The sequence below is a fragment of the Hyla sarda genome, chromosome 8 (assembly GCF_029499605.1).
Source record: "Hyla sarda isolate aHylSar1 chromosome 8, aHylSar1.hap1, whole genome shotgun sequence".
In the NCBI taxonomy this organism is placed as follows: domain Eukaryota; kingdom Metazoa; phylum Chordata; class Amphibia; order Anura; family Hylidae; genus Hyla; species Hyla sarda.
In genome coordinates this window covers 100,361,512-100,374,037 of record NC_079196.1, presented here as the reverse complement: position 1 = coordinate 100,374,037, position 12,526 = coordinate 100,361,512, and the positions used below count along the sequence as shown (strand labels likewise).

General features: G+C 45.2%; 1 protein-coding gene across 2 annotated transcripts in view; it reads left to right on the top strand.

The window, feature by feature from the left end:
* CFLAR (CASP8 and FADD like apoptosis regulator) overlaps window positions 1–12,526 on the top strand; it is an 89,153-nt gene that overhangs the window by 10,285 nt on the left and 66,342 nt on the right. Inside the window, exon 1 of one of the 2 annotated variants that reach the window (XM_056533933.1) lies at window positions 6,290–6,433. The exons of the other annotated variant lie outside the window; for it this stretch is intronic. Within the exon in view, the coding sequence (XP_056389908.1) occupies window positions 6,344–6,433 (90 nt within the window). The 5' untranslated portion in view covers window positions 6,290–6,343. Of the gene's footprint in view, window positions 1–6,289; window positions 6,434–12,526 lie in introns of those variants that run through there. 2 annotated transcript variants of the gene reach the window in all.

The window sequence follows — 12,526 nt, the reverse complement described above, 5'->3', positions numbered from 1 at the left end:
ATTTAGGGCTACACACAAGGGCAAACAGACCATTGAAACTGTACAATGAACTTTTTCCTGTGGATATGCCTTAAATGTCTAGGATGAGAATGACTATTTCATTTTTTGAACTTTAGGAAAACCCCTTTTATGTAAAGTTAGGGCCACTTTGCTGACATTTTTCTCTGCTCTTCAAAGATATGAATCTGTGGAATGTTTTACCGACCCATAAATCAGATTTCTGAACCATTCCCAGGTCATGTGGTCTGATTACACATTCTGCACTTTCTGAACATGTATTCTTGAACGTAGACAAAATAAAATGTGACTTTTAAACAGGAAACAAAAATGGAACTAACATTTGGCAGCCAGAGGTCTGGCTGTCATCCAGTGTTTGTGACTGCATTATGACAGAGAGGAAAAACCAGTAACATAGTAATCATTTAGTAATGTATCAATCATTTCCATTACGTAGCTGTCCCAGGTACCTTTATCATAAAGAGGAGCTCAGACTTAAAGTGCAACTATTACCAGAACTTACCCCCATAAAACTATGTCCAGTATGTTAACCCCTTAAGGACTCAGGGTTTTTCCGTTTTTGCACTTTCGTTTTTTCCTCCTTATCTTTTAAAAATCATAACCCTTTCAATTTTCCACCTCAAAATCCATATTATGGCTTATTTTTTGCATTGCCAATTCTACTTTGCAGTGACATTAGTCATTTTACCCAAAAATGCACGGCGAAACGGAAAAAAAAATCATTGTGCGACAAAATCGAAAAAAAAACGCCATTTTGTAACTTTTGGGGGCTTCCGTTTCTACGCAGTGCATATTTCGTTAAAAATTACACCTTATCATTATTCTGTAGGTCCATACGGTTAAAATGATACCCTACTTATATAGGTTTGATTTTGTCGTACTTCTGGAAAAAATCATAACTACATGCAGGAAAATTTATACGTTTAAAAATGTCATCTTCTGACCCCTATAACTTTTTTATTTTTCCACGTACAGGGCGGTATGAGGACTCATTTTTTGCGCCGTGAACTGAAGTTTTTATCGGTATGATTTTTGTTTTGATCGGACTTTTTGATCACTTTTTATTCATTTTTTTAATGGTATAAAAAGTGACCAAAATACGCTTTTTTGGACTTTGGAATTTTTTTGCGCATACGCCATTGACCGTGCGGCTTAATTAATTATATATTTTTATAGTTCGGACATTTACGCACGCGGCGATACCACATATGTTTATTTTCATTTTTTTTTACACTGTTTTATTTTTTTATGGGAAAAGGGAGGTGATTCAAACTTTTATTAGGGAAGGGGTTAAATGACCTTTATTAACACTTTTTTTTTACATTTTTTTTGCAGTGTTATAGGTTCCATAGGGGCCTATAACACTGCACACACTGATCTCTCATCCTGATCACAGGCGTGTATTAACACGCCTGTGATCAGCATTATCGGCGCTTGATTGCTCCTGCCTGGATCTCAGGCACGGAGCAGTCATTCGTCGATCGGACACCGAGGAGGCAGGTAAGGGCCCTCCCGGTGTCCGGTCAGCTGTTCGGGACGCCGCGATTTCACTGCGGCGGTCCCGAACAGCCCGACTGAGCAGCCGGGTCACTTTCAGTTTCACTTTAGAAGCGGCGGTCAGCTTTGACCGCCGCTTCTAAAGGGTTAATACCACACATGGCCGCGATCGGCGATGTGTGGTATTAGCCGTGGGTCCCGGCCGTTGATGAGCGCCGGGACCGACGCGATATGATGCAGGATCGCGGCACGATCCCGCTTCATATCGCGGGAGCCGGCGCAGGACGTAAATATACGTCCTGCGTCGTTAAGGGGTTAAAGCAGTTTAGTAGTGTAATTCAGCCATACCATTGACTTCTTTATCTTTGCTTTTGTCAGCAACAGTCAGGTAGATGTGGCCAGGCGTCCGCAATTTCCCGGTTCCTCCACACCTCTCTCCTTTATGTCAGTGCTTGGCCCATTGTTTGGCGCATGGCGGGAACTTGCTCCCGGTGCCAAATAAAACGGTGCCTGTTCTCCTCTTCTTTCTTTCTTCACTGTTGGCAATACACTGGAAAGTCCAGACACTATCGGCAGAGAGGTGTTGTTGCTTGGCGATGGTGCAGACCTACTGGCCACACCTCCAGGACCCTCCGGACCTAAATGGGGCCCGTGCAAGTGCACCACGTGTATATCTGCATCCTTTTTTTTTTTTTTGACAGGCACTGATGTGTACATGCAGTAAAGGACACAAATGTAATGTGATCAAGCCCTAACATGTCCTTATATTTACCGCATGGTGAAAAGGGAACACCCCCCCCCCCCCCCCCCCCGCAAAATAGTGCAGATTTCTTGATTATTTTTCATTCCTTCTCCCTTTGTTTTAAATCGGTACACTAGTTAGAAAATTTGACAGGATGCTGTAGTCACCCCTCTTTTACACCATGCTCGCCCACTTTTTCTAAAATGGCGTGCGTAGCATTAACTCTCCCAAAAGTCACAAAACACAAAGGGGAGATTTGTCAAAACCTGTGTAGAGAAAGAGTTGCGCAGTTGCCCATAGCAACCAATCAGATAGCAGATTGGTTGCTATTCTGCACCACTCTTCCTCTACACAGGTTTTGATAAATCTCCTTCCAAGCTTTGCACAAAAACGTGTAACTTAACCCCTTGGGGACTCAGCAAATTTTTTTTTTCCCTCCTTCCCTTCTAAAAATCATAACACTTTCAATTTTGCACCTACAGACCCATATTAGGGCTTGTTTTTTTGCGGCACCAATTGTACTGTGTAATGACATCACTTATTTTATAATATAACCTGCGGTAAAACAAAAAAAAATAACACTTTCGGTAAAAATAACACCTTATCTTTATTCTGTAGGTCCATACAGTTACAAGGATACCCAATTTATATAGGTTTTATTTTATTTTAATACTTAAAAAAATTATAAACTACATGCACCAAAATTAGTATGTTTAAAATTGGCTTCTTCTGACCCCTATAACTTATTTTTTGTGTACAGGGTGGTATGAGGGCTCATTTTTTGCGCCGTCATCTGTAGTTTTTATCGTTACTATTTTAATTTTGATGGGACATTTTGATCACTTTTTATTAATATTTTTATTGTATATGAAGTGACCAAAAATGCACAATTTTGGACTTTGGTATTTTTTTACGTGTACGCCATCGACCGTGTGGTTTAGCTAACATTATATTTTAATAGTTTGGACATTTACGCATGCGGCGGTACCACATATGATTATTTTTATTCTTTATTACATTATTTTACTTTTAAAAAATGGGAAAAGGGGGGTGATTTAAACTTTTAATAGGGAAGGGGTTAAAGGAGTACTCTGGAGCAGACTACTCCTGCTCCGTCCTGCCCTGGCTGCAAACAAAATGAAAATAAACCACCTCCCTGGGTTCCCGCGGAGCGCCACTACAGCTGATCGGTCCTCCGGTCCATCCTCTTCATACTTCCGTGTGAACGAAGCGTCACATGGCGCTCAGCCTATTATGGGCCGAGGCAGAACATCGTGGCGGCCGGTGATAGGCTGAGCGCCATGTGACGCTTCGTTCACACGGAAGTATGAAGAAGATGGACCAGAGGACCAATCAGCTGTAGTGGCGCTCCGCGGGAACCCAGGAAGGTAAGGGATGGTTTATTTTCATTTTCTTTGCAGCCCGGGCAGGACGGAGCAGGAGTAGTCTGCACCAGAGTACTCTTTTAATGAACTTTTATAAAAAAATTAAAAAAAAATTTACACTTTTTTTTTGTCCCCATAGCGGGCTACAACATGCAATCTTCTGATTGCATACACTGTTCAATGCTATGCCATTGCACAGCATTGATCAATAGATCGCCGATGAGACAATTTTGTCGCGATAGTCCCGATCAGCTCTGCTGAGCTGCCGATATTCTTTTACTTTAGTTTTAGATGGCGCGATCAACTTTGATCGTGGCGTCTAAAGGGTTAATGCCGGACAACGGCCCGATCGGCCGAGCTCGGCATTAAACGTGTGTCCTGGCTGCCCGTAGCAACTGGGACCCACGGGGTTTAACCCGTTCTTTGCCGGTGAGAACGGTTAAGACCCGTTATACTGGACCAGGGTGTACAGGTACGCCCTGAGTCCTTAAAGGGTACCTCTCATCAAACTTTTGATATATTTTAGATTAATGAATGTTGAATAACTTTCCAATAGCATGTTAATGAAAAATATGCTTCTTTCTATTGTATTTTTCCCGATCAGTCCTGTCAGCAAGCATTTCTGACTCATGCTGGAGTCCTAAACACTCAGAGCTGCCAGCCTGCTTTGTTCACAGCCAAACAGGCTGTGAACAAAGCAGGCTGGCAGCTCTGATGGTTCTCCTTTGCAAACAAAGCAGATTGGCAGCTCGTAGTGTTTAGGACTCCAGCATGAGTCTGAAATGCTTGCTGCCAGGACTGGTAGGGAGACCCCTAGTTGTCATTTCTTCAAAGTGGAAAATTAGATAGAAAGAAGCATATTTTTTTAATAACATGCAATTGTAAAGTTATTCTGCATACATTAATCTATAATATATCAAAAGTTTTTTTGATGAGAGGTACCCTTTAAGGATTGGGGATGCAGGGTGTATGCATACGCCCTACATCCCCAAGAGGTTAAAGGAGTACTGCAGGAAAGGGGATAAGTGTCTGATCACGGGCGATAAGTGTCTGATCGTGGGGGGTCTGACCGCTGGGACCCCCGTGATCTCCCGTATGGGGACCCGGCATTACCACAGCTATTGCGCGTGTGTGGTCTAGGTCGATGACACATCCCTTCATACAGCTCTATAGGAGAGATGGGGATTCATGAACGCTGCAACTCGGCCTTTTCCATAGAGATACATGGGGGGGTGTTGGCCTTGGCGTCATGCTGCGGCCGACACGCCTCCTGCACGGCAGAGTTAAAGCAGTTCTACGGTGCTTAGACATCTTATCCCCTATCCAAAGGATAGGGGATAAGATGCCTGATCGCGGGAGTCCCGCTGCTGGGGACCCCCGTGATCTTGCATGAGGCACCCCGTTTGTAATCAGTCCCCAGAGCGTGTTCACTCCAGGTCTGATTACTGGCGACCACAGGCCCGGCGACGTCACGCCTCCGCCCCTCAATGCATGCCTACGGGAGGGGGCGTTATAGCTGTCACGCCCCCTCCCATAGGCTTGCATTGAGGGACGGAGCGTGATGTCACACAGGGGCGGAGGCGTGACGTTAAGGCCCAGTACAGGAGATCGTGGAGGGGGCCCAGTGTCTGGATCCTTGCAATCAGACACTTATCCACTATCCTGTGGATGGCTGTTGATCTCTTTTAAAGCCTGAATGAATTACCCACAATACGTGAACCCAGCCTTTAACCTCTTAAGGACATGTACATTTATGGCACGGCTATGAAGTGAGCGCAGGAACAGCGCACACTACATGGCGGGTGAGCTTTGGCTACCAAGTCCTCACCAATAACGGCGGACAAAAGCGATCCTGCTGATGTCCTCCGTTAACTCTATAGATGCAGTGATCAATGCTACACTTCTCCGTAAATCCAGCGGATCTGAAGCTGCTCTTGTGCCAGGTGTAGACATCTGAATCTATACCAGTTTCGAGTTGGCGTGGGTTTCTGCGACAATTGACGCCTTCTTGCCAGTGCAAAGTCGCATGTGGTGAGGCTCCTCTGTGCAAAGTCTCGCCCCCGTATTGTGAACAGCACAGACTGCCAAATCATAGCACATTTATTGTGCAGAATGGGGTAGTGCAAAAACATGTGACTTTTGTCAGTCTGCACCACACAGTATACATCTCCCCTTTATGTACATCTGCAGTTTCATGGGCTCCCCAAAGGTGCTGCTATATTGTACTATAACAGTGTTTCCCAACCAGTGTGCCTCCAGCTGTTGCAACACTACAACTCCCAACATTCCCGGACAGCCAATGGCTGAGCAGGCATGCTGAGAGTAGTAGTTTTGCAACAACTGTAATATCTGAGGGCACCATAAGTGATGGCATCAAGCCAAAGGCTCTCTGGAGCATGCTGGGAGTTGTAGTTTTGCAATAGCTGGAGACACACTAGTTGGGAAACACCATGCTATATGGTTCCCTGTCTGGACATGCTGGGAGTTGTAGTTTTACAACAGCGGAGGCACATTGATTGGCAAACACTGTACTATAATATCGGTGGGCACCATATGTGTTGGCCCTGTGCCCTTTAGTATTATGGGTGACACCCAGTCGCGCCCTATAATGTCCTGTGTACAGCCAGGAGCTCAGCAGCAGCAGCACTGAGAGGAGGAGTCCGGTCCCTTCCGTTACAGGAAGAGACGGTGTGAGGTGGAAATGTGCGCCCTGCCTCGGAGAGCTGAGGGGGAGGGGCGGACGCAAGTCTGTGTGCAGAGCCGAACCGTGTCCGGTACCGTCAGTATTATGGTGAGCCCCGACACTGTGACATCTGGGTATATGGTGAGGGGGAGAGAGGTGGGCGGCCATGACTGCACGGGGCTGTTTACAGTGTGACAGGACACGTACTCTGTGCACGGCTCCGCCCTCAGGAGGGACTTTTCTTTAGGAGGATACTTTACATACTTCAGAACTGGGGGAAATGTGCGCACCTGCGCCACTGGGTTTCCGTAGTAAAAAACTAAATGATAAATAAGATACAGCCAATGTATATCTCCTGTCTGTGGGAGGGAAGGGGTTAATGGACGGGAAACGTCCACGGTAATAGCACATCCTCCTCCCCGCCCCCATACACTTCTCCTTTATATACAGGACTGGCACCAGATGACTTTATTTCTGGTGAAACTGGGTTTTCCGCAATGTTTTGTTTTTTTTGCGTTGTCAGAAAGAAACTAAAGTATTGTGGGTGGATATGGTTTTTATATGTGGCAATATATAAATAATAAAATATTACTTTTCCCCCCCTATTTGTGACTGCGCTACTGGAGCTGAATGTTGTGTCCTCATTATCACCACTAGAGGGAGTGAGTGTGTGCAGTCCAGTCATCACAGATCTGACAGATGAGAGGAGACATACTCAGTAAGAATTGTCTCCAGAGAGGAACTCCATCAGCATTAGGCATCCTTCCTTTTTTCTTCTTCTTCTTTTTTTTAATGAGCACTGTCACTTTAACCCCTTGGGGACGGAGCCCATTATGACCCTAAGGACGGGAGCATTTTTTGCAAATCTGACCACTGTCACTTTAAGCATCAATAACTCTGGGATGCTTCTACTTATAAATTTGATTCCGAGATAGTTTTTTCCTGACATATTCTACTTTATGTTCGTGGTAAATTTTCGTTTAATTTTTCAGGGACCAGTTCAAATTTGAAGTGGATTTGAAGGGTCTTCTGGTTAGAAATACCCCATAAATGACACCATTATAAAAACTGCACCCCTCAAAGTATTAAAAATTACATTCAGTAAGTGTGTTAACCCTTTAGGTGTTTCACAGGAATAGCAGCAAAGTGAAGGAGAAAATTCTAAATCTTAATTTTTTTACACTCACATGTTCTTGTAGACCCCAATTTTTGAATTTTTACAAGGGGTAAAAGGAAAAAAATCCTCTCAGAATTTGTAACCCAATTTCTCTCGAGTAAGAAAATACCTCATATGTGTATGTGAAGTGTTCGGCGGGCGCAGTAGAGGGCTCAGAAGGGAAGGAGCAACAATGGGATTTTGGAGAGTGAGTTTTTCTGAAATGGTTTTTGGGGGGCATGTCACATTTAGGAAGCCCCTATGGTGCCAGAACAGCAACCCCCCCCCCCCACATCGCACACTATTATGGAAACTACACCCCTCAAGGAACGTAACAAGGGGTACGGTGAGCCTTAACACCCCACAGGTGTTTGACAACTTTTTGTTAAAGTCGGATGTGTAAATGAAAAAAAAAATGTTTTCACTAAAATGCTGGTTTTTCCCAAAATTTTACTTTTTTACAAAGGGTAATAGAAGAAAATGCCCCATTTTTTCCCTTTTACCTCTTGTGAAAATAAAAAGTAAAGGGCAACACCAGCATGTTAGTGTAAATTTTTTTTTTTTTTACACTAACAGGCTGGTGTAGACCCCAACTTTTCCTTTTCATAAGGGTTAAAAGGAGAAAAAGCCCCCCCAAAATTTGTAGTGCAATTTCTCCCGAGTACGGATATACCCCATATGTGGCCCTAAACTGTGGCCTTGAAATACGACAGGGCTCTGAAGTGAGAGGGCGACATGCGCATTTGAGGACTAAATTAGGGATTACATAGGGGTATTCTACGCCAGTGATTCCCAAACAGGGTGCCTCCAGCTGTTGCTAAACTCCCAGCATGCCTGGACAGTCAGTGGCTGTCCGGAAATGCTGGGAGTTGTTGTTTTGCAACAGCTGGAGGCTCCGTTTTGGAAACACTGCCGTACAATACGTTTTTCATTTTTATTGGGGGGGACAGTGTAAGGGGGTGTATGTGTAGTGTTTTACTCTTTATTATGTGGTAGTGTAGTGTAGTTTTTTTAGGGTACATGCGCACTGGCGGGTTACGGTGAGTTTCCCGCTAGGAATTTGCGCTGCGGCGAAAAATTTGCCGCAGCTCATACTTGAAGCAGGAAACTTACTGTAAACCCGCCCGTGTGAATGTACCCTGTACGTTCACATGGGGGGGGGCAAACCTCCAGCTGTTTCAAAATTACAACTCCCAACATGTACTGACAGACCGTGCATGCTGGGAGTTGTAGTTTTGCAACAGCTGGTTCTGTAGTTTCTGTTACCTAACTCAGTATTTTCCAACCAGTGTGCCTCCAGCTGTTGCAAAACTACAACTCCCAGCATGCACGGTCTTTCAACAGCTGGAGGCACACTGGTTGGAAAACCTTCAGTTAGGTTCTGTTACCTAACTCAGTATTTTCCAACCAGTGTGCCTCCAGCTGTTGCAAAACTACAACTCCCAGCATGTACTGACAGACCGTGCATGCTGGGAGTTGTAGTTTTGCAACAGCTGGAGGCACACTGGTTGGAAAACCTTCAGTTAGGTTCTGTTACCTAACTCAGTATTTTCCAACCAGTGTGCCTCCAGCTGTTGCAAAACTACAATTCCCAGCATGTACTAATCACAGAAGGGCATGCTGGGAGATGTAGTTATGCAACAACTGGAGGTACGCAACTACAACTCCCAGCATGCCGAGACAGCTGTTTGCTGTGTGGGCATGCTGGAATTTGTAGTTTTGCAACATCTGGAGTGCTACAATTTAGAGACCACTGAACAGTGATGTCCAAACTGTGGACCTCTAGATGTTGCAAAACTACAACTCCCATACAGCTGTGTGGGCATGCTAGGAGTTGTAATTTTGCAAGATCTAGAGGGCAGTATAGAGATCACTGTGCAGTGGTCTATAAACTGTAGACCTCCAGTTGTTGCAAAAACTACAAATTCCAGCATGCCCACACAGCAGACTGCTGTCTGGGCATGCTGGGAGTTGTAGTTTTGCAACATCTGGAGGGCTACAGTCTAGAGACCACTATAGTGGTCTCGGACTGTAGCCCTCTAGATGTTGCTAGGCAACTCACCGGCTTCCGTCGCATCCAGGGAGCCGTCCTCTTCTGCTGCACGCCGCCCGCAGATCTCCGTCGCTGTCGCTCCACTGCCTCCGGACGGGTAAGTGATCTTCGGCGCCGCTCCTCTTCGTTTTCACCATTCTGGCTCGCCTATTGTGGGTGGGCAGGACAGGGAAAACGAAAGTAAACCCCCCCGATCTACTATTGGTGGTCGCGTCTAGAGACCACCAATAGCAGGGATAGGAGGGGTGGCACCCGTGCCACCTCACTCCTATCGCTTTAGGGGGATCGTGGGTGTCTTAGACACTCGCGATCCCCCTTATATTCCGGGTCACCGGGTCACCATAGACCCGTAATGACCCGGAATCGGCGCAAATCGCAAGTGTGAATTCACTTGCGATTTGCACCGATCACCGACATGGGGGGGGTCTAATGACCCCCCTGGGCATTTGCACGGGGTGCCTGCTGATAGATATCAGCAGTCACCCCGGTCCGGTGCGCGGCGGGGACCGAAATTCCCACAGGCGTATGGATACGCCCTTCGTCCTTAAGTACCAGGACGCAAGGGCGTATGCATATGCCCTTTGTCCCCAACAGGTTAAAAAACTTTTGACAGTGTTTTGACGGCGGCCCATTCCCTCCTGATGACGTTGCAGATGCAACAAAACATGTAGAGGGGGCACGTGTACTGGCCTTAACAATAGGTTATGATGTTTGCTTCTATAAGGTGGATCCTGCATCTCCACCGATACTGAAAGCCTAAAGGCTTATAATACTAATATCACCAACATCCATACCTTGGTTTTAATCACACACCCGTTTTAATATACTTTAATAAAAGTGAAGTTTTAGGCATGGGATTTAATAGGGGTTTTTTACACCTGGCTGAGGTCCATGGGTTTGGTTATTCAATGACAGAGGTCAAATATTTTCTGCAAGTCTTCACAAGGTTTTCACACACTGTTACTGGTATTTTGGCCCATTCCTCCATGCCGATCTCCTTTAGAGCAGTGAGGTTTTGGGGCTGTCACTTGGCAACACAGACTTTCAACTCCCTCCAAAGGTTTTCTATGGGGTTGAGATCTGGAGACTGGCTAGGCCTCTCCAGGACCTTGAAATGCTTCTCACGAGGTCACTCCTTCATTGCCCGGACGGTGTGTTTGGGATCATTGTTATGCTGATGACCCAGCCATGTTTCATCTTCAATGCCCTTGCTAATGGAATGGAATGGATACATGGCCCCATTCATTCTTTCCTTTACACGGATCAGTCGTCCTGGTCCCTTGGCAGAAAAAACAGCCCCCAAAACATGATGTTTCCACCCCCATGCTTCACAGTAGGGATGGTGCAACTCCGTATTCTTTCTCCTCCAAACATGACGAGTTGGGTTTTTACCAAAAAGTTCTACTTTGGTTTCATCTGACCATATGACATTCTCCCAATCCTCTTCTGGATCATCCAAATGCTCTCTAGCAAACTTCAGATGGGCCCGGACATGTACTTGCTTAAGCAGGGAGACATGTCTGGCACTGCATGATTTGAGTCCCTGGTGTGTTACTGATGGTAGCCTTTGTTATTTTGGTTCCAGCTTTCTGCAGGTCATTCACTAGGTTCCCCATGTGGGGCTCTGGGATTTTTGCTCACCATTCTTGTGATCATTTTGACACCATGGGGTGAGATCTTGCGTGGAGCCCCAGATTGAGGGAAATCATCAGTGGTCTTGTATGTCTTCCATTTTCTAATAATTTCTCCCACAGTTGATTTCTTCACACAAAGCTGCTTGCCTATTGCAAATTCAGTCTTCCCTGCCATGTGCAGGTCTACAATTTTTGTTTCTGGTGTTCTTTGACAACTCTTTGGTCTTGGCCATAGTAGAGTTTGGAGTGTGACTGTTTGAGGTTGTAGACAGGTGTCTTTTATACTGATAACAAGTTCAAAAAGGTGCCATTAATACGGGTAACGAGTGGAGGACCGAGGACACTCTTAACCTCTTGTGGACACAGGGCATACACGTATGCCCTGCATCCCCGATCCTTAAGGACTCAGTGTACCTGTACGCCCTGGTCCAGTTTAACAGGTTTAAACTGTTCTCACCAGCGGAGAATGGGTTAAACCCGGTGGGTCCCGGTGGCTACGGGCAACTAGGACCCACGGCTAATGCCGGGCACAGCCGATAGGGCCGATGCCCGACATTAACCCTTTAGACACCGCGATCAAAGTTGATAGCGGTGTCTAAAGCGAAAGTAAAAGAATTTCGGCAGCTCAGCGGAGCTGATCGGCACTATGTTGACAAAATCGTGATGTCCCAATTAGCTTACAGGACGACGGGAAGGTCCTCACCTGCCTCTCCGTTGTCCGATCGGCGATCTACTGCTCCATGCCTGAGCTGCAGGCTAGAACAGCAGATCGCTGGTTACGCTGATCAGTGTTATGCCATTGCAAAGCACTGATCAGTGTGTGTGTATATATATATATATATATATATATATATATATATATATATATATATATAAAGTAAATAAAAGTTCATTAACCCCTTCCCTATTAAAAGTTTAAATCGCCCCCCTTTTCCCATTTAAAAAAATAAATAAAAATAATGTAATAAAGAATAAAAATAATCATATGTGGTACTGCCATGTGCGTAAATTTCCGAACTATTAAAATATAAGGTTAGTTAAACCATACAGTCGATGGCGTACATGTAAAAAAAAATACCCCTTACATGGAAAAATAAAGTTATAGGGGTCAGAAGATGCCAATTGTAAACATACTAATTTTGTTGCCTGTAGTTTATAAATTTTTTAAGTTTTAAAATTAAATAAAACTTATATCAGGGTGCATTCACACCACCTTTTTGCAATACAGCTCCCCTGGTGTCCTAATTGTCCTGTTGTGGTCCCTGGTGCACACCTCCTCCTGATTCCCTGTTGTCATGTCATGTTGTGGCTCAGCGATTGCAGGCCACATTGATGTCCCGCTGCGGCCAGTTATTGCC